The sequence below is a fragment of the Bacillus rossius genome, chromosome 3 (assembly GCF_032445375.1).
Source record: "Bacillus rossius redtenbacheri isolate Brsri chromosome 3, Brsri_v3, whole genome shotgun sequence".
NCBI lineage: Eukaryota > Metazoa > Arthropoda > Insecta > Phasmatodea > Bacillidae > Bacillus > Bacillus rossius.
This window is the reverse complement of record NC_086332.1, coordinates 2867448-2889891: the sequence shown is the minus strand read 5'-3', so window position 1 is coordinate 2889891 and position 22444 is coordinate 2867448. Positions and strand designations below refer to the sequence as shown.

The 22444-nt window shown below is 40.2% G+C and overlaps 2 protein-coding genes across 2 annotated transcripts; both read right to left on the bottom strand.

Moving 5' to 3' along the window:
- Positions 1-213: 213 nt before the first annotated feature.
- Positions 214-11952, bottom strand: LOC134530002 (uncharacterized). Its single transcript, XM_063364527.1, has 4 exons — positions 11873-11952; positions 7130-7262; positions 3564-3647; positions 214-954 (listed from the first exon to the last, which is right to left on the bottom strand). The coding sequence occupies exons 1-4, from the start codon at positions 11950-11952 to the stop codon at positions 694-696; spliced, it is 558 nt and encodes a 185-aa protein (XP_063220597.1). The 3' UTR covers positions 214-693.
- Positions 11953-14000: 2048 nt separating this feature from the next.
- LOC134530094 (uncharacterized) lies at positions 14001-21677 on the bottom strand. Its single transcript, XM_063364679.1, has 3 exons — positions 21591-21677; positions 16550-16642; positions 14001-14440 (listed from the first exon to the last, which is right to left on the bottom strand). Exons 1-3 carry the CDS (start codon positions 21645-21647, stop codon positions 14252-14254), a joined length of 339 nt encoding a protein of 112 aa, XP_063220749.1. The 5' UTR covers positions 21648-21677; the 3' UTR covers positions 14001-14251.
- Between the last annotated feature and the right edge of the window lie 767 nt (positions 21678-22444).

The following is a 22444-nucleotide window of genomic DNA, read 5'->3' as shown; positions in this document are numbered from 1 at the left end:
GTCCGACATTCTTTACTCTTAGAAAAAAAATTGGTTGTCTGTAAAGTCGGTTTACGGACGATAGTTTAACGTGACAACGTCATAACAAAACATTGATGAAATGATTGCATACTTTTATGAATAAAATTGAATCATTTTTATTTTAATAATAAAAGAATAAATGCTTGAAATTATACTAGTAATCAGATTTTTAAAATGCAAGAATAATTAACCTTTATTGCCGAAATTGTTGTTGTAATAGGCCATGGAAACAACATTAACTTTTCACTTCACTTTATAAACAGTCCACGAAACAGTTCACGTGTAGATGACTTGTAATTAATTTTTAAAACTGGCGTTCAGCTATGAAGTTTAAATATAATTATGAACAAGTTTTCATATAAATAAACTGTAATCAAATATCTATCATCAATAATATGAATCACCAAATTTTTTTTAGTCAATTGTAACATAACCTATTTATTATTACTGCACTCGCCGACAGCGTAACGGAACACAGCATAACGGGGCACTTTTTCGTGCGTGCAGACGGCGTTGACCGATTTATTAGACGTTGTCACGTCAAAAAAAAATTGTAATCATACAGATTTATGGGTGGGTATGAACTTCCAGTTGTTGAACTTGGTTAAACAGGAGTGTGTAACGTGTGGCATACACCAGCCCGCGTGGTGCTGGAGGCGGCACGCACCGGCGCTAGAAGGCCGGCTGGTAGGCGGTGTAGTGCTGGTAGGCGGGCTGGTAGTGCTGGTAGCCCTGGTAGCCCTGCAGCAGCGCGCGGCAGTAGGGCAGCATGCCGGCGGACAGTCCCAGGGGGTGCTGCACCAGCAGGCCCTTGTGCAGCGAGGTGTGAGGGGTGTCCAAGGACAGGTCCAGCAGCCCGGTGCTGCCGAGGGTCCTGGCGGCCGGGCCCGCGCGCTGCACGTACAGCACTGGCCACGGCGAGCCCAGCACCACCTGCATCACACCACCACCTGCATCACCACCTGCATCACCACCTGCATCACCACCATCACCATCACCACCTGCATCACCACCTGCATCACCACCTGCATCACCAGCTGCATCACCATCACCACATGCATCACCACCTGCATCACCACCTGCATCACCACCTGCATCACCATCACCACATGCATCACCACCTGCATCACCACCATCTGCATCATAACCATCACCACCTGCATCATCACCTGCATCACCACCTGCATCACACCACCACCTTCATCACACCACCTGCATCACCACCTGCATCACCACCTGCATCACCACCTGCATCACCACCTGCATCACCACCTGCATCACCACCTGCATCACCACCTGCATCACCACCTGCATCACCACCTGCATCACCACCTGCATCACCACCTGCATCACCACCTGCCATAGGCGTGCCCAGACATTTCCATTAGTGGGGGGCCCTGCTAAATTTTTAAATCAGAAGCTGAATTTAGAATGTTAAATAGCCTAAATACATTCACTCATTGACTTGTTGATATTTTTGTGCAGTATCAACGAGATATGTTTACTAGTTAATATTTATATCCGTATAATTTTAACAATCTTGAAAATATATTTTTTTTTCCATAGACAATGTTTAAAGTGTACTTACACATTTCCCCCCCCCCTCGAATTTCCAATAGCTTGGTCCAGATCTACCTTGAAATGAACTTCTTTTTAGTGAATACAAACACAGAAATTCAGACAACAGAACTTTAACAAACCTCTTACATTTATTTTTGCTTGACCATTTAAGGGACCTCGTGTTTTAAATAAAAGCGGCTGTATTTCCAGAATGATAAAATGTTTAAAAATATTGTTAATTAGCACGCTGCAACACTGAAACACAGTTTGAGTGTCACAGTGCCAGTAATATACAGATATTAACGAACGCATTAGAGTAAATGTCGATCTGAGTGATTACATTGGGGGGGGGGGGGCGCATGGCCCACCTGCCCCCCCCCCCTGTAGGCACGCCTATGCCACCTGCATCACCATCATCATCACCATCACCACCGCCGCCGCCGTCAGCTCCTAGCATTATCCACATCGACCTCACGCGCGATAGCCGTCAACTCATACCAGCAGATGAATTTTTTTTCCCCCTGTTTGCTTGAATCTCTGAGTGTGTACCCTGTTGGGTAGCCACCCAGTCTCTCGTGTAGTTTGCAATGGAGTATGTACCTATAGTCCACTGGACTTTTTACCTTCTGTTAGAAGATGGAAAGTAGGAAACATACTATTTATATCTCACACAGCCAGCAGTTTGGTTCTACAGTTCAAAGCAGGGTGCAGATCTGCAGGATCAGCACAAGAAGGGAAGGGGAAGAGGCGGCGCGAGAGTTTACATGCATACGGCGCTTGTGTGTCGTACACAGGCCTGATTGTGGCATGTATGCACGCAATATACAGATAGTTTTCCATATAACGTAGTTTCACAGTCTGGCTCCTGCAAGTGCAGTGAGGGGCTGCTTAACCCCAGCAGTGCCGGGGGAAGGGGGGATCTACGCGCATGGTTTAGAGTACAAGCCACACAGTCCGAGCGATGCTCAAGAGCCGGGACTGAGGGGCGAGCCGCATATACGCGGTGCATGCCGGGAGCGAGTGTGCTCGATCCCGCGACCCTCTTCAAGGACTCTTGTCCGCCAACATGGTTTTTTAGCCAGAAATAACAACACCTCTAAGAATTCGGAAATCTAAGTAAAGTAACGTCACTTTTTCTTATAATTTTTTTTTAAATTATCAAATTAAGTAGCTACTAGCATTGACTTTAAACCAAGAAATTTTCTAGGGATCTTTACTAGAAAGTCAGCAGAATATTCACAAAACTATTAAAACATTGTGCTAAAAAAACTTTGCAACGGGTTTTTTTTCCGTGACGAACACTATAAGTATATATAATGGGCAACAGCTTTACGTCGATGACCAGGGACTCTTTATAAAATCATCATCATTATCATTATATATTAATTCAATAAGAAATAAAAAGTATTTATCCCTTTTTAATAGCATAAACCACGCAGTTAAAACACAAAAATTTGGTTTTTTAATATATAATTTTTTTATTATTAAATTAAAAATAGTGTGAAATAAAAATATATTTTTTAATTTTTTTTATTAAATTTAGATATTATTATTATTGAATATTTGTCTGTTTGCTTGTTCGAATATTGCGCCAATACTACTGGACAGACTTCGATGAAACTATTTTTGTTTCAAATCTTATGATCAGATTTAAAAACTGGTGATGTATTGTATCTCGCTGCGGTGACGGGAGCCGGATGTATAACAATAAAACCACATTTTTCACAACCAAGTGAAACCAACATAGGGACAGCTCCCATTTCTACCCACACACACTTCTAGCGATACTACTATGTACCACATAACGAAATCTGATTTATTCATTCCATCACACTAACTATTTCATGATTGATCATAGCTTTTTACTACGTGATGTGATGATTATATTTATTCGCACGGGAACTAAGAGTGTGTTGTTTCAAACTGGCCGCCGACTGCAAGCCAGGCCCCTGGGAGCTGGGGGGAGGGGGGAGGTGACTCACCTGTGCGGGGCGCGGCGACCCCGGCTGGGAGTCCCGGGAGACCTGGGAGTCCTGGGAGTCCTGGGACAGCTGGGCGCCGCCCTCCTGCGCACGTCACGAGTCCATGCGGCATAGCGCCTCTCAACACGCACTCACTCGCTCCCACTCGCTCCCACTCGCTCCCACTCGCCTGGGGGAAGCCTTCATTTCACAGACGAGAGAGCCACACCCCAAGTTCCCCCAAGTTCATGCTCGCTTCCACCCTCCCCCCCCTCCCCTTGGTTCTATCTCATTGTATAAACCGGTGTGGCATTAAATTTTGCGGTTGATAAGGATAGGTTAGCGACATTATAAATACTTTAAAACATTGTGGATGGTTGGGGTGGTTATATTAGATAAGTATAGCTACATTAAAAATACTGTAAAATCATTTTATGGTTGCTTAGCAAATAACTTTTTAATATGTAGCTATCCAGGGCTAGGAAACCGTTTACATTATTTCACAGTATCTTTAATGTAGCTATCCTAACCAAATCACCCGTCCACAATGTTTTAAAGTATTTATAATGTAGCTAACCTAACCTAATTGACCATTAGCTATCATGAGTTATCCAAAATAAACATTCATGGACACACGGAAAACGGAAACTATGGCGGCGTACAAAATAAATTCCGTTGCCTTGCTTATGGTCTTTCCTTTTATCAACACCGCCATATTTATTTACAACGAACTAAAAAAAAAAAAAAACCGAAGATGCACGATTGGGCGTTTGGCTCTCTCGTCTGTGAAATGAAGGCTTCCCTCTACCACACACACGCATGGCGTCCTCAGGGCAAGACCCGCGACGGTCGGGACTCTTCATTTCTGTTGATTTTTATTTGTCCACAGTTCTGTTCACGACATGGACATTAATGGGGGAAAAAAAGGGAAGGTTGTCTGCAAAGTCAGTTTACGGACGACAATTTTACGTGATAACTTCATAAGAAAAAAAATGGTGAAAAATTTTCATACGTCTTCTTAATTTTCAAATATTATTTTTTACAGTTTTTGCAAATTTAATTTAAATAATTTGGTTTAAATATAATCACGAACAATTAGTTTTAAAAAGGCCGCCTTAACCGGTTTGATATTACAAAAGATTTTCTCGCATGGTGGTTAAAAAAAAAATGCTACGAAGTAAGATATAAAAATTAATTTCTTAAATCACTAAATTATTACACGAATATCAGAAAGAAGTAGTCTATAGCTAAAGTTGGTGTCATATCTTAATAATTATTCGTAAATCTGCACGTTTATTAAAATAAGTATGAAGGTTATAATATGTAATTTAACGATCGTAAATAGCTTTTTAAAACTGAAATTTCTATATTTTTATAATGGACTAGCTGAATTACCCAGCGTTGCCCGCGCTAAATCACCCTTGTTTTTGGAAACACCTCGTTATCAGTTGATGGATATGTAATATGAAGAACATCACTGCTGAATTTCAAGTCTTTAGGACATATGCTTGAAAAACAGGACTTTTTTTTTATTTTTAAAAATCCCGCGACCCACCTTGAAGGCTGGTTTTAGGAACACCCCTAGCTACAGTACACTCCCGATTATCCGCTAAATTAAGTGGCAGGGCCACCACAGATAGTGAAAATCGCGGATAATCCGCAAAAGAGCCGAAAATGGGAAACAAAAACGAAAACATTAATTTCAACTTAAAAATCTAAAAAATTATGTATTGTAGAAGTTACAATTAACAGAAAAATTTTTTAAATGATGCTAAAATGTTAGTATTTTACTGAATAATTAACTTACAAAACATTTCAGTAATGTAAACATAAAAGTGCTCGGTACTTACTTCGTAATAAGGATACAGTACTACTTTACGTACTCAGAGACATCATTAGACACTGCGTGAGTTCCGAGAAGGCCTGTGGCGTTTTACTGTGTACTGCACACAATACACTCGTCAGTAGAGTTCAAATTAACTCACTTGTAATAAAATACAGATTTACATATGTGCTGTATTTTTTCGTAGCATGCGTGGATAATCCGCACCACGGATTATCCGCCCGCGGATAATAGGGAGTTGACTGTATATAAAGAATATCCCTGCCGAGTTTCAAGACTGTGGCCCATGTATTTGAGAGACGGGAAATTCTTAATCAACGATCCCGCAACCCGCCTTGTTCGCTGATTTTAGTAAAATTATATCTTAGCGGATGTCTATGTAGCAAAAGGTTTGTAGTGCCAGATTTCAAGTCTGTGCGTCTTATAGATCCGGAGAATTCGTAACGAGTGAGTCATTGAGTGGTATTTAGCTTCATACAAACATTACCACCCCTTTTCATTCTTTTCGGGATGAAATTTCAAAAAATCCCTCCTCAGTGCACCCCTGGGGCACTGAAGGAATATTTCCTCCTAATTTCAAATCTCTAGGTCGACCGGTTTAGGCTGAGCGTTGTCTATCAGTCAGTCAGTCAGTGTTAGAGTTCTATTAGTAGATGAAGTAACATTTTGTTCTTTGCAACAAGAGCTTCTAAATGAAATGAAACAAAACAAGCAATGTAAAATTGTGCTTTGTATAGCTAACACAATTATTTTGATGGATTCGAATTTTTTAGTATAAAAACTATCTTTTCGTAAGTTATCTGACCTTGAAACCTTTTCGAAAAAAAACAACATTCGTTTACGTCCCATGAGGAATATTAAGATTATTATATGTCAGTGTTACAACTATATAGTTTCACGGGGTAATGCGTATAAGACATCACACCCTTGGAGTCAGTTTGCGGTCAAATGAGCACTTTTAGGAGAGCTATCACGATAGGGGAAGCCTACGATTCACGCCGAGTATTCGACATGCCCGAAGATTACTGAATACCTGCCTTCGGGTGACTTCGGAATTATTTTGTTTAGGTGAAAAAACGATTTTATTTTATTTTGCCGTGTGTTCGTGAATGCCTAATCAATTAAAATGGTCGATTAGGTCAGGTCAGTTACATTATAAAAACTTTCAAACCAAGCGGACATTAAAAAATAATATGAATTATTTTTAATGGTTGTTTAGTTTTAAAGTATTTATAATGTAACTGACCTGACCTAACAAACCGGGACAAAGGATGAACAGTAGGAACTCACATATTTTTTTAACTTATTACTTGCGCAACAATATCCAAACAACAAATAAATCTTAAGTTAATTACATAGCATTTTAATTTGATGACATTGCAAGACGAATGTAAAAGATAAGAATGTTCGTATATTTACTCAAATATAAGTCTTGGTTTTAATGGCTTAATTTGTATTATTGTTATGAAACTTCCTACCTCTATTTGTTTATATCCGACATTTAAAACAGACGTTTTTCCACGTAAACAAAAGGATTCCGGAGTCACCCGAAGGCAAGTATTCGATAATGTTCGGGCATGTCGAATACTCGGCGGTAATCGTAGGCTTCCCATCAAGACAGAGAGATATGAAACCACTTGTTCTAATGCATCAGCGGGGCTGCGCTTCAATAACAAATTGCGGATGGTCATGGAGGACGGTCTAAGACGCTGTGTCGGCGCAGACGCGGAGGCCGAGGGCTTACCTGCGCGAGCACGTGCGCCGCAGACAGCACGAGCAGGAAGACAGCTGTCGGCGCCATCTTGTCCACGGTCCACAGCTGCGCCACGCGGTATTTATGACGGTCCGCGCGCCACGCACTTTGTGCTGAGTCGAGGCTCGCGACAACAATGCCTCCGCCGGAAGGTAAACAACGCGCTTGCCCCGACTCCGGAAAAACAAAAAATTTGTTTGTCTGTAAAGTCGGTTTACGGACGATAGCTTAACGTGACAATGTCATAACAAAACCTTTTTATTGAATTATCACTATTTTGTGTGGATACAAAGAAGGAGTGAAATCTACAATTTCATTGATAAATTTACTTTTATTTGCACTCATTAATTAAAATAAGTTTATTACTTTAACGAAGAGATTATTTTAACTATAACTTTTATACATGTTTGCTATTTAACTTCTTCCAATCTGTGTTATTCTCTTAAGGATAGGACGATGATAGGAAAAGTAGGAAACGAATGGGAGTGTTTCAAGTTTAATGTGCCTCGAAAAAGTCAAAACGATGGTTGTTCCAATCGAGTGGAAGAGAGATAGATGCGGCGCAAGCGTACAATGAGCGTAACGGGACACAGCGTAATGGGACAATGTGCGTAACGGGACACTTTTTCGTGCGTGCAGCCGGTGTTCATCGATTTATTAGACGTTGTCACGACAAAAAAAAATAGCCAGTCATGGGGAAGTGAAAACTTAAAAATTTGTTTTTAAATGTGTAATATGACATCATTTCTACGTCAAATGTACGTAAGAAAATGATTTTGGTATTATATCAGTACTACAGCATGATATCATTTATCCTTACATAATTTTTTAGTCACAACAGATGCCAGTGGTAGTAAAAATTACGTAAAAACATTACCTAGTTATGACTTACCAGTGATGTCATACCTAGGTCATGTATTCACGTGGTCAAATTAACTACACTTACTGCTACTACGGCATGTCAGTGATGCGAACACACTAGATTTTACCCATCCAAAAAAGAGTCCAACACGCACATGATACAGTCGAGTATACACAATGTGTTAGTGTATATATGCGTATACATGTACACATGCCGCTGTGATTCGCCAGTCTGGCGCAATACGTCACGAGCATGTCGGTGACGCGAACCCATAAGTTTTGCCCCTACCGAAAATCGCTCAACGCGGCTAAGAAGTTTTCAGTTCAAAAAACCCTAAACGGTAGTTCGACAAATGGCCGACAATCATGGTGATTAACAATCTATTAAGTTCCCTCACGTGTAACATGCTACGTGTCTCATCATCATACTACGTTATATGAGACACTAAGTTGCTCCAAAAAAATGTAACAATTAATAGTTGCCTACATTTTCAAAGATAGGTATTCCACCAGACTTCTCTCATAAATTTTAAGAGCAAATTCATAAGGGTAATTAACAGACCTACTACTACACGTTACACATAGTTTCAAGGGCAATCGCAGATGTCCGTGAAAACTTCCACAGAAAATTTATTTTAAATACATTAAAATTTCTGTATCTTATACAAGCCAAATTTTAGTTTAACGTCGTTAAACGTGTCGCATTACTGTGAAATAAAATTTATTCCAATATTTGGCGTTAGGTGTAAATTTAAGCTGCCTTTACTGTTATCGGTATATTGTTCACAACTGAACATAAAAATTTACACTCGTTTTGTGAGTTTCTTTTTTAAAAAAAAGCATAACTACGGTGCACTTTCTCTGATATACAATGTCAATAAACGTAAGTTATGCATCGTGCATTCATAAAGCGTTCAATTAAAACTGACACTCCTAGCTGAAAATTTCTACACCATTTATCAATTTGTCTAAAAATTTAATTGTTATTTGTGAACTATTTTTTTTCTCGGTATTGCAATATGTTGTTGGATGTCGGAAATTACGTTAGTATTGATTGTATTACCTTTAGATCAGGCCGTCGAGAAAGACTGGCAAAAAAGGGGAGGGGGAGAAGTCAAAATCATCGGGACGCGGCACCAAGGGGGCCCGGCTGAGTTTCAAATTTTTTTTTTTTTGATGTTTGAGTTCACCCCGGGAATAGGACGAAGTTACAAGAATATTGCTAATAGAAATCATTGAAAGCCTATAAGTTATGAAAAACGCTCAGGTCATATTTACAGCTATGGCCACTTAACTTTTACAGTCTTTAGTTTTTTTTGTGGGGTTTGATAAATCTTACACTAAGTAATAGGGAAGGGTCTCCGACACTAATACTTATGGCTCTTGGCTTCTGTCAAAGGCCCAGTTAAGATTCAACCTTATTTAGTATTTATGTCTTGACTGAATGTAATGAAGTCTTCAGGGCCGCTGAGAGAATTTGTGGGCCCCTGGGCAGCTGGGGTAGTAGGCCCCCTTCCTTTTTTTTTTGCATACCACTACTACGTAGGCCTATACCATAAATATATATGGTATCGTAAAATTGCATCCTTCATTTGAACATACATAACGATTTCCTAGTTACGCAAAAAAAAAAAGGAGAGAGCATTTGCATGTATTATATCAGTGCACTTTTACATTGTTAATCCATCAAAATACAAATAATGATTAATTTTGATGTATATATTGTTAAAAAAAAATCTTAACTGGTAATCAGAATTTGCATTATTATATGACTGTTTAAAATACATAAGTATAATAATTTATTCTGAATGTAAATAGTATTAAAATAATGTAAAGTAATAATAAATTTTATTACTTCGAAAACATCAAACACACTGAACCACGTTCATTATATTGAAAAATTTGTAATACATATTAATTATTTATAACGTTCCAGGGACGTCGGAACGTTTTCATTAGTGGGGGGGGGGGGGAGGAAAGATGTATCACACTTACCTCAGACATAGAGCGGGGGATCCGGGGTTCCTCCCCCGGAAAAATTTGGAATTTTAGATGCAAAATCGTGCTATTTAATGAGTTACCGAACCAAAATATTAAATATACCATTCCGAGAATTTGATGACGTAGTATGTATTAAATAATAGTCTGACAGTAGGCGTAGTACAACTTAAATAAAATACCATCTAGGAATTTGCAATCATTTTACAGTATATTGACAATCATAAATTTTATTTTCTAATCAATGTGATCACCAATGCAACGCTTGTAACTACTGGTTGAAAAAAATACTACTACGACCAAACATTTATTCTGGGAAAAGGAGGGGGGCGAAATGCTACTCTCGCCCCCCCCCCCCATGCATAACAGCACGGGGGCGACTCGTTCCTGCTGCCACCCCCCCCCCCCCCCCCTGTTCCGACGTCACTGTAACGTTCCCATTTCTGCTACTAGGCAAGTATTTCGGTGTGAACTGAATGTTACAAGTACCTTCTGCTCGGTTAGGTTATTGGTTATCGACTGTAGTTTTAGGAACACACAAACAATTTATATGTGTGTGTGTGTGTGTGTGTGTGTGTACAAGATGTTTTAATAGCAGGGGGACAATGTTTTTCCAGCCATTTATTTTCCACGTCCCAGCCGGGCGCCCGGGCCCCTAAGGCTACCGGGCCCCTGGGCATTTGCCCCTTTCCCCCCCCCCCTCTCGGCGGCCCTGCGTTAGTTAAGCGGTCCGCCTCGTCAGGGGTGTGTGTGTGTGTTAGTGAGGCGGGACTGGCTGGTGCTTCTAGCGCGGTGTCTCCTCTGGACTGGCGCGCAGTCTTCAGCGGTGACCGTGACCGCAACATTATATGGCGGAGAAATGAAGGTAAAGGTGCAATGCAAGTCCCTTAAGTGCTTTCAAGAATTTGCACCGGTTGTTTTACGACTATAACATTACTCTGAAAACACGCCTTTTAGCCATTACTCTTCCAAAAATAACATTTTAAAAACTTAAACCGAAATCAAAAGTAGTTTTCGGCCCTACGGGAATACTTAAATGCTTCTCGTAAACAGTCTGGAAATGGTGGCGGGCGTGTAGTGCAAGCACCCGAGCTGCAAGCACGCAGTGCCCCCCCACCCCTGGACATGCCCGGGCAGAGGGCCACAAGGGTGCTAATGGCCTGTTGCACTCTCAGGTCATTAGCTGGTCAGATCACTCTGTGTTGCGCCACTGGGTTGTGAGCTGGGGACTGCGAAGTGAACCGACCCTCGGGTCGGCTCGTAGCAGTTGGACACTGTGCCAGCAGATATGGCTGACATTTTCAAGGGCTTTGTGCATGTAAATTTGTGCATGTAAATTTAATCAGAAGTAAATATTAGAATATTACATGAATAAAAAAAAAATATTTTCTCACGTGAAATACCCATTTTTTAAATATTTGTATTTTAGTTTAATGTTTATTTTATTTCATCATGATTACTTTATATAACTTAACTATATTTTTAAAAAGCCATTAGCATGGAATTTAAACCCGAAAATTGTTTATGTAATCCAATTAGGACTGTAATTACAGATTTACTCTTAGCACGCTCAGGAGTCGCCATTTTGCGTAGATTGTCCTGCCAAACATAAAACAACTAGCTAGTTATCATCACTTGCGGCCAATAATATACTTTGAACGATTAGCATTGTGTAGGATGCGTTAGTAAAAAAAAAAAATACTTTTATTACGTTGCACAATGTCTTTGCACACATTTGTATTATTTACATCCCGACAACCACACGCGTATCAGAATGAGCCTCCGGCTGGTGGTTCCAGCAGACTCCGACTGGAGCCGGGGTCTCACCGAGTGGTTCACTTGACTGTCGCCTCGCGGCGGGAGCAGCTGGCTCACTGGGGCGGGGCGGGAGTGAACCAGCCGCCCGGACTGTCGTGGCGGTCCGCAGAAGCTTCAGGCTGAGGGGAAGCCTTCATTTCACAGACGAGAGAGCCACACCCCAAGTTCCCCGAAGTTCGTGCTCGCTTCCACCCTCCCCCCCGTTCTATCTCATTGTATAAACCGGTGTGGCATTACATTTTGCGGTCGATTAGGATAGGTTAGCTACATTATAAATACTTTAAAACATTGTGGATAGTTGGTTATATTAGGTAAGTACAGCTACATTAAAAATACTGTAAAATCATTTTATGGTTGCTTAGCAAATAACTTTTTAATATGTAGCTATCCAGGACCAGGAAACCGTATCTTTAATGTAGCTATCCTAACCAAATCAACCGTCCACAATGTTTTAAAGTATTTATAATGTAGCTAACCTAACCTAACTGACCATTAGTTATCATGAGTTAAAATGAATAAAAAAAACCGAAGATGCACGATCGGGCGTTTGGCTCTCTCGTCTGTGAAGAGAAGGCTTCCCTTAAGCAGAGTCCGTGCGGACATGACCCCGGCACCGCGCCCCTACAGACCTGCCTGCCAGTCGGCTGTTCGCGCGCGACAGTGTTTGCGTGAAGCTAACATACCAGGTGATTCGCACTTCAGAACAAAAGGTAAGAATACTGTGTACCAACCACATCATGGACAATAATGGCTTAAATATAACACTCGAAAAAAATAACTCATAGGGAAATTAAAGTAATGAATAATTTGTAGCAGCTCTATCTTGTGTTTTACTAAGGTATATTCGGTTATCACATATGATATTATTTCTCAAATGTGTTTTTTTTTGTGGCAACGCCACATTTCCCTTAATTATTCATCAAAGTTAATGATTCTAACATCATTTTAAAGCTTCTGTTCCTCGCTATGGACGAAAAATAGACTAATAGTTAAAAATTAATGTTTTTCTTAAAAAAATCGATTCAAATCCGTTTTATAAAAACCTTATTTTAATTAGGAAAATATATTTAACTAACATGTAGGAGGCGCCATCTATTTAAAATATGTTTAACTAACATGACAGCTGTTAGATTTTTTTACATTATATATGCAAGTTTGATCTATCACGCAAATCAATCAAATTAAATCAACGTAAGGCGTTTTAAACTGTTTTTTATAAACCAACATAATTAAATAAACTTAATTAACTGAGTTAAATAAATGTATTAAATCAGGTAAGTACTCCTAACTTCAAAAACACTGATGCTGAATATAACGTATACATAGATAACGACTTTTTACATTAAGACTGGTAATTATTACTTCTCTGCAAGATAAAATAATTTTTTTTAATAAATACTTGCATTTTCTAATTTGATCACAATGCTGTGCAAAATATTCACACGGATCAGCTAGTTTTTATGAATTTGTGTCACAGTGCATGACAGAGGACAAGTAGACATAGACAATCTTATGTTTGTTATAACTGAAGCATAACGCCTATATTGTGAGGCCGTTACAAATGCGGTTGTGTGCTTCACGCTAACGGACTGAGCTTCCATGACAACTTCAACTTGCATCGTTGTTTCTTTCTGCAGGAACTTACTGGAAACAGCCACGCTGATATCAGGCGTCAGTCACATTTGCAATTGTTTTCAGTCGATGCCGTTCACTTTACAGAGTGTGTGGTACACGCCAGTGATGAACTGCATATAGTGTAGTGTGGTTGTGTTTGCAGCTTGCAAGGAGTCTACAGTCTCCTGTGAAAGCAGACGACACAACCTCCTCGAGCAACGCCAGGGTGGTGGCATGTAGCTGAGACTAGGGAAGGTGTTATAACTAGGGACCGGAAAAATTCGCGGGTTCAATGACCTTCAGGATTAACTCCATAGTTCTACGTACGCTCGGTCAAATGTCACCCACCCATTGGCTGCTGCCTTGTGAGACGTCCCAACGTAGCAGCCTGTGATTCGTATAAAGCTTTGGTCGGGTGTTTCTCATTGGCCCAAAGTCCTCCAGGTGAGTTGTGGGCCAATAGCAGAGGCAGCACTGAGGTATAACTACTTATATTTCAACCTATCGCGAAATTAATTCGCGAATTTTTCCGGTGTCTAGTTATCAAACCATGCTCTAATATTGCTGTGTCAGGTTTACAAGACATTTAATGCGAACAATATATAGCAGGTTTAATTTTTTTTTTTTAAAACAGGATTCAGAATACAAGGGAATATTGAAGTGATATCCCGCGATAACCACTTTATTATTCACATTGTAATTAACTTGTTAAACAACAAGAATAGGAAACACTCGTCGACTTGAGCAGTGGCCGCGAGGACTCTCAGGCTCGTGTTCCAGGAGCGCCGCACACGAGGAGCGGCGATGGCGCTGTCTGAGGGCTCAGCTGCAGCTGCAGCGGCGGCCTGGACGGCGGTAGTAGGTGGTGGAGCAGCGGTCGCCGAGCAGCAGGCACGGCTGCCACAGCAGCTGCTGGTACTCGGGGCTGAGCTGCTGGTTGTCGGCGAGCAGCTTCAGCAGCCTCAGCAGGCGGCCGTCGGAGGGCAGCGTGGTCGCGCTGTGGGGCACCAGCTGCAAGAAGCCCGGGCCGTACAGCTGCCGACAGGCGCGCCTACCGCGTCACCGACCCAACACTGTGAGCCCACGGTGTCGCGAGCGAACTGAAGACACTTACATCCCAGGGCGGTGGCATGTAGCTGAGACTAGGGAAGGGTTATCAACGGGTCGTTACCACAACGCCGAACGTACAATAACGCCGAAAGCCAAATTGACCACAACGCCGACAGCTAGAAAACTGCTGTGTACCACAACGCCGAAATACAGTAACGCCGAAAAATGTTGCTGCGGGGAAGGGCGGGGGGGGGGGGGGGGGGCTACAGGAGCGAAATGAAAAACAACTGAATGAATTTGTGTGCTAACCTTACCTAACCTAACCTTTGTGGCAGTCCTGCAATGACATTTTTCGGCGTTTATGTATTTCGGCGTTGTGGTAATTCGGCGTTGTGGTAATTCGGCGTTGTGGTACACATCAGTTTTCTAGCTGTTGGCGTTGTAGTCAATTTGGCATTCGGCGTTATGGTTTTCGGCGTTGTGGTATTTCGGCGTTGTGGTGCGTCCCCGTTATCAACCATACTCTAACATTGCTATGTCGGGTTTACAAGACATTTAATGCGAACAAGTATAACAGGTTAAACATTTTTAAAACAGGATTCAGAATACAAGGAGATATTGAAGTGACATTCCGCGATAACGACTTTATTATTTGTTAAAAAAAAGAATAACTAAATTATAAGAAAACATATTTCGATTTGAGCGATAGCTGTGAGGAACCTCAGGCAAGTGTCTCGAAGACTCAACTCAGGGACGGCGCAAGTGTTAAACAAAGTGGCTGGATGCAAGCCTGTCGCGACGTGAACCCCCACAGGTCGAGGATTGCGGCCCCACATGTGGCATGCGTGTGTTCATGATCAGTTGTCCGACCCCCGTGTTGCATGGGGTTCGAATCCCGCACACGAGGTACGTGTGTGGTGCTTCTGATAGGTTATGTTCAGTTTATAAGCCTTCTCACCCCCTAAGAGTGGATGCGTTGATAATCCCGAACAAATTAGTCCACTTCTTAACACTCTGGCACATGGAGAGGGCGTTGGTGTATTTCAACATAAAAATCGATTTCGAACATTCTTCGGCAGCTAATTAAACAAAAAAATAAACACATATCTTGATGAGTTTTGTCACTGAGTGGAAAATGGTGGAATGGACGATAATCTGACGTCCCGTGAAAGTTATTACTCCAGCCTTCCACGGGGTTTTAAGGCCAACTCGGTCACCAAACCAGGCCTCGTGTGCTGACAAGGAAGATGCCTCGCCCGTCGGTGAGTCGAGCTGTTTTTTCTCGTATTCGGCTCTGCGGGAAGGAATATTAGAAAAACCAACCCAAGGCTGGAGTGACGACTTATATTAAAACATACTTTTCCCATCTACTCACATACACATACCACAAGCATTAACACAGTGGCTTTGTTCGCATGAACTGTACCATTTGCAACATCCTAAACTAAAGCTGGAAATTAGAAGATCCTCTGCAAACTTAAGGTTAGTTTGCTCAACGATGAGATACTCTAAGGGCATCATAAAATATATTTAGAATCTCTTCTGCAAAACCAAGTTTAGTACACTAATTAACGATAGCCGCTAAGAGTATCATTTTGATATATTTAGTCCTATTTTAGAGCTAGAAGTAAGAAGCTCCTCTGCAACTCAGTGATAGTTCACACATGATGATAGCCACTAAGCAATGTTTATTCCTATGTTGGAGCTAGAATTTACATGCTCCTCTGCAAACACAAGATTAGTTTACTCATTGATAAGACCCCCTAAAGAGCATCATTATGCTTTGTTTGTCCTATGTTAGAGCCAATAGTTAGAAGCTTCTCTGCAATCCCAAGGTTATTTCACTTAGTGATGAGAACCTCTAAGGGTTCATAACAGAAATGCGTAGCTTTATGTAGGAGCTGGAAGTTAAAGCTTCGCTGGAAACTAAGGCTAGTTCACTCAGTGATGAGCGCCTTTAAGGGCACCACGTGTTTAAGCACACGTAAGAGCTGTGGACGAGATGGTCCTCTGTGAACCCAAGCAGCAGCGCTAGGAGGGGGGGCGGGGGTAGCTGGGGCAGGTACTCACGTGCTGCAGGGCGAGAGAGGGCTGGAGGTACGGGTCAGCCTGTCTGCCGGGGTCACGTGGTGGGGTCACGGCGGTGACCACGCCGGCTGGCCCCTGCAACAAGCACCGCCATCTACACACGGCAGCTCAAACACATCTACACTAGGTGCTCGTAAACTGCAGCCGCGCCGGGGGTTTCGGTTAGAACCAGTGAGCTATTCGCGTGCTCACGGTCATGGAGTTGGGAAATGTCAGGACCCTAGATACTTTCCTCGAAAATCATGAAAAATTTTTGAATGGAATAATATATTTTTTTGGTTCATTTAAACATTCATCATTTTTATAGCATTTCTTGTTAATTAATATGTTTAGGAAATGCACTTATGCAGCTGTTATTCTTTAAGCCAGACGTTAAAAAAATTAATAATTAATTTTTTCTCGTAAATTTGATAAGACTGAAGTAGTGTCGTAGTATGTTTGAAATTGCAGCTTATGCACTTATTTCAAAACTACCGCATACACCTCGTAATTTTTATATTTAAAATGTTTACAAACTTCAGACGCTAATAGAATGGTAAGTTAAAGTAATCAAGCCAACTAATGCCATATGGAAATATTTTGGAGTGCAGAATAAAGCTAAAATATGCAAACGAAAACTGCTGAAACTAAATCGTTAAGGATAATTTTTTTTCCACATGATTATGCACATTGAAAACTGGGGCAATGGACACTTCAGAATTAAAACCACAGCGATATGAACTTGGTACCAATAAACGAATGAGTCATGTCAGGTTGGGATGGAGCCCCAGCCATTCGCCCATTAGCGTCACGTCACAGCCACCACGACTTTTGAAGCACTGTAACAATATTTTGTAATTTTTGACGTGACAACGTCTAATAAATCGATGAACGCCGGCTGCACGCACGATAAAGTGTCCCGTTACGCACATTGTTCCGTTACGCTGTGTCCCGTTACGCTCATTGTACGCTTGCGCCGCATCTATCTCTCTCCCACTCGACTGTTTATAAAGTGAAGTGAAGAGTTAATGTGGTTTTCATTGCTTATTACAACAACAATTTCGGCAATAAAGGTTAATTATTCTTGCATTTTAAAAATCTGATTACTTGTATAATTTCAAGTATTTATTATTTTATTATTAAAATAAAAATTATTCAATTTTATTCATAAAGTATGAAAACATTTCATCAATGTTTTGTTATGACGTCATTTTAAACTATCGTCCGAAAACCGACTTTACAGACAACCAATTTTTACAAGGAAAATCCTTGGAAACTCAGTTGCCAACGATATCACTTGCAAAGCTCTGCCTTGCAGTTGCAAATGGTACAAAGCCCTGCATTGCAATTTTACAAGTGATATCGTTGGCAACAGCAGAGTTTCCAAGGACTGTACCTGTAAAATTACAAAAAATGCTTTTACAGTGAGTGCACTGCAATCAACTGATTGGATGTGTTCTTAATAAGGATAGATTATTGCATTCACAAATAATTGCACTAATCAAATTCGTTTCTGGTGTAATATGTGTGTTTTAAATTTAAAAAAACATAGGTCGGGATCAGTATTTTCTCTTCACGATGTTATACAGAAGCACAATCTAGATAAGAGCTGATCATGTCTGTGTGCCTTATAGTTCGTGAATGGTAGTCAGTTTTAATTGAGTCTGTTTATACACAGCAATACACAAGCGTATAAATAGATTTCTTTTTAGGAATTTATGTTCACAAGGTAAGACAAATATATTAAAAAATATTTTGAAAATGCTCAGATTGGCATTGTTAAAAAAAAATACATTACCGATGTTGCTAAAAATTTTTAGACGTTTTTATAGCTTTACTATGCAATTCGTCTTTAAATTAGCTTCACATTAATTAAATAACGAGGTGGGTCAGTGGCCTTGTATTCGACAGGAAATGGTGTGTATTCCCGGCTTGGCCATCTTAGTTCGCCTTCTACGAGGTTTACCGACTCACTCCACCAAATACTGGGATCTATCCTCGTCATGAGCTATCATCGACTCCATTCTCAAAATATCTTGACTGACAACGAGTTGTGTAGCAATCTATATAAACACCTTGATGTAAAAGAGAAATAAATAACACGTTATCATTAAATGAATAGTGTTCTGAAAGCCAACGTTTAAACAGTATGAAGTTAAAATCTTGCCAGCACACGAGACATAATTGCATAGACCACAATTAAAAATATTTTCATTTCTTATATAACTCCGAAAATCTGTGTTCCAGAAATATAAAAAGTTAACAGTAACAAATGTTTGGCTTTAAATGAAACAATAATATGTTTTTAACCACTTCAAAAGCTTATTGAAAATTACTTTGTATAATTTTTTGACGTGACGTCTAATAAATCGATGAACGCCGGCTGCACGCACGAAAAAGTGTCCCGTTACGCATATTGTTCCGTTACACTGTGTCCCGTTACGCTTATTGTACGCTTGCGCCGCATATATCTCTCTTCCACTCGACTGTTTATAAAGTGAAGTGAAAAGTTAATGTGGTTTTCATTGCTTATTACAACAACAATTTCGGCAATAAAGGTTAATTATTCTTGCGTTTTAAAAATCTGAATACTAGTATAATTTCAAGTATTTATTCTTGTATTATTAAAATAAAAATGATTAAATTTTATTCATAAAAGTATGCAATAATTTCATAAATGTTTTGTTATGACGTTGTCACGTTAAACTATCGTCCGTAAACCGACTTTACAGACAACCAATTTTTTTTTGTATATGTAATGTGATTAGATACTATGCCATAATACTGGTGTAACTTTTCTCACTTGTTGATCAGTCTAATCCGTTATCTTTTTAATCGTAAATAAATGACAAAACTTGGCAATATGTTAGCTGTTTCTCAAAACATCTCTGTTTTCTAGCTGCATGACAAACTAATGAAGGGTTTTGCAACTGGCATCTGTGCGCAGAGAGGCTTGGACGACTAAACCGCCCAAAAGTCGCCAATCAGGAACAACTCTACAACCGACTGGCCAATGATACGGCTTCTCGTCCACGTGAACTTGATAAGCCTAGTTCTCAGTCGCACGAACAGGCGCGAGTACATATCACCATCAGAACTTAGTATCAAGCCTCCTTCGCTGTTTCTGCTGTTGCATCATGCTGCAACTGGTTCATTCGATCCTGATTGAAGATATTTCAAGTTCACCATTTTGTGGTTTTGTTGCACGTGTGGTGGACGTACGATTGGTCAATTAACGTGATATCATCTAATTAAAATGTTTGTTTTTGCCTGAAATAATTGGAAATAAATAACAATTATAAATAAAGCATACATATTTATAATTCATTTAGTACCTTTATAACATACAAATTATTGCTGATTTGTGGTCATCATATATCTATATCAGAATACAAAAAAAAATATTATTTTTGAATTTAATAAAAACCTTAGCTTTAACTGGCATGATTTTCATTAGATCAAATATACTAATGTATTTGATTGGATGCCAGTGCTCTATGTTTCTAATAGAGAACTGCAAAATATAAAATATATGTCACGTTACACTAGAGTAGATTTTATGTTTACCATAACCGGAATATTAAAACACGCTGCTTCGTAAGATAAACAATATTGATCAAACCATTTTATTAATTTCTTCGTAGAAATTTTTACTACCCGAGGAATAGTAACCAAGCAGTATATTTCGCTTTAATTTTGCTTTGAGTAGTCTCTTATATATTTTAATGTAAGAAAAACAATTAGGCTAACCACAGTAAAAATACGTTCTTTGAGTGGTTTCTGCAATGCGGAAGATCGACTAAAGATGTTTTGTTTAGACATACGCCATTACTGGTTAACTGTTTGTCATAATAAACCTTAATATGGACAAAAATATGAATATGTAATCGCATAAAAACCAACCAAAATCCACCAATGTAAAAAAAAAATAAAAATCATAACACTGAAAATTTCGTGGAAGAAATTAGTCAAAAAATAATCACAGCAGATACGGACACAGCGGGCTGACAGCAACGAGGAAAGTTGCGACAAGAACAGTGAATACAAACAAACAACAACTTTGGACAACGCGGCGGCAGAGGAACCCAACGATGGATTTAAACAAAACAGATCAGCTTGTTTGTGCCTGAGGACGGGAAAGATCTCAATTTCCCGAAACTTCGCAACTATTGTGTCATAAGAAGCCTACCTTGTCAGTCTGTGTTGTCAGAATTTTTGTTTGACTTCATTGCTGGGTTCGCACGTGTGTCATTGTATTGCTGTGTCTCTGTTTCGAATCATCGTTATGTTCCTCTGTTTGTCACTGAGTTTTCAAAAGTTGTTGTTTGGTTGTACTCACTGTTGTTGTCGCAGCTATTTCGTCGTCAGCCCACCGTGTATTGTAAAAAAATTTATGACTAATTCCTTCCGCAGAATTTTCTGTGCTATCTATGTTTTTAGTTTTTTTGAAATCGGATGACTTAGGCAATGGTTTCTTGATACATACATTGTAACCGGCAATGGCGTATGTCCAAAGACAAATCTTGAGATACAGTAAAAATATTGTTTATAATGAATGATACTTTATTCGTTCAGTTGGTTCACTAAATGTGTTTAAAAAAAAGGGGGAGAGGGGGGTTAGTTGGTCTGTAAAGTCGGTTTACGGACTATAATTTTACGTGATAACGTCATAAGAAAACATTGACGAAAAATTGCATTACTTTTTAAAATTTCAAATATTATTTACAGTTTTTTGCTAAACTTAATTTTAAATATATTTTTAAAAATATAATCACGAACAATTAGTTTTAAAAAAGCCCGCCTTAAACCTGTTTGATATTTATAGAAGATTTTCTCGCATGGTGGTTGGCCCGGTTCTTGCACGCTCGGCTTAGGCGGAACGTGTCAAATTTTTTCGTGCGTGCAGACGGCGTTCTATCGATTTACAAGACGTTATCACGTGAAAAAAAGAAATTATTCTACACGACACAATGAACCGCTGAAGAGTTGAGCCGGCGGTGCGGGCTGGAACCAGCGGTGACCGGCCTCGAGCTGGTGTCCCTACCTGGATGGCGCCTCGCGAGCTGGCGGCCGCCAGCAGGAGCAGGAGGCGCGCGGACATCTCTGCACGCGGCGCCCATCGGGCACGTGTAGTCTAGTGGGACGCCGACTGCCATATAAGGAGCGCACGTGGCGCGCAAAGTGCCGACACGCCGGGACACGAGGACAGCAGGGTGACTGTCCTCTGGTGGAGGCACGTGTCGCCGCTCCGCCATTTAGTACAATTCCTACGGATACTTTTGGAATGCTTTAGACAAATTATTTTTACTTGTAAGGTTCAACAAATAAGCTGGATAGTGGCTGCGAGACGTGGCTGATAAACTTCATGTAAGCTTTCGGACATACGCCATTGGCTAGAGACCTGCAAAATTCGCGGGTTCAATGACCTCCAGGATAGACTCTACTACACTATACACACTCGGGCCAATGCCAACTGTTCATTGGCTGCTGACTTGTGAGTCGTCTCGACTGAGTGCCTGTGATTCGACACTTCTATGAGTGAGAGTCTCTAACTGGCCCTCATGAATCCAGATTAACAGCGAACCAGTGGTAGAAGCAGCGCTAAGGTATAATTATTTGAATGGTAGCATATCACGAAATGAATCCGCGAATTTTGCAGGTCTCTAGCCATTGCTAAGCACACGTATGTCTGTAGAAGAAAACTACAAAAAACCCAAAAGACAAAAAACACAAATTGAGCCCAAAATTGCTGTTGTCAACAGGATATAAACACCACATCATTCTTTGTTTGTTGACCATATTCCTGTTATGGAATATTATGTGGTGTTTATATCCTGTTGACAACAGCAATTTTTTGCTTAATTTGTGTTTTTGTAGTTTTCTTCTACAGACATACAT

Bases quoted from the DNA above. Each gene is read 5' to 3' on its own strand.
- LOC134530094 (XM_063364679.1), bottom strand. From the start codon at position 21,647: ATGTCCGCGCGCCTCCTGCTCCTGCTGGCGGCCGCCAGCTCGCGAGGC. The intron at 16,643-21,590 runs GTAGGGACACCA...TGCTTGTTGCAG, and splicing joins GCTCGCGAGGCGCCATCCAG to GGGCCAGCCGGCGTGGTCAC. The intron at 14,441-16,549 runs GTGAGTACCTGC...GGCTTCTTGCAG, and splicing joins CCTCTCTCGCCCTGCAGCAC to CTGGTGCCCCACAGCGCGAC.
- LOC134530002 (XM_063364527.1), bottom strand. From the start codon at position 11,952: ATGAAGGCTTCCCCTCAGCCTGAAGCTTCTGCGGACCGCCACGACAGT. The intron at 7,263-11,872 runs GTGAGCCAGCTG...TGTTGTCGCGAG, and splicing joins TTCACTCCCGCCCCGCCCCA to CCTCGACTCAGCACAAAGTG. The intron at 3,648-7,129 runs GTAAGCCCTCGG...TGACGTGCGCAG, and splicing joins CGGCGCACGTGCTCGCGCAG to GAGGGCGGCGCCCAGCTGTC.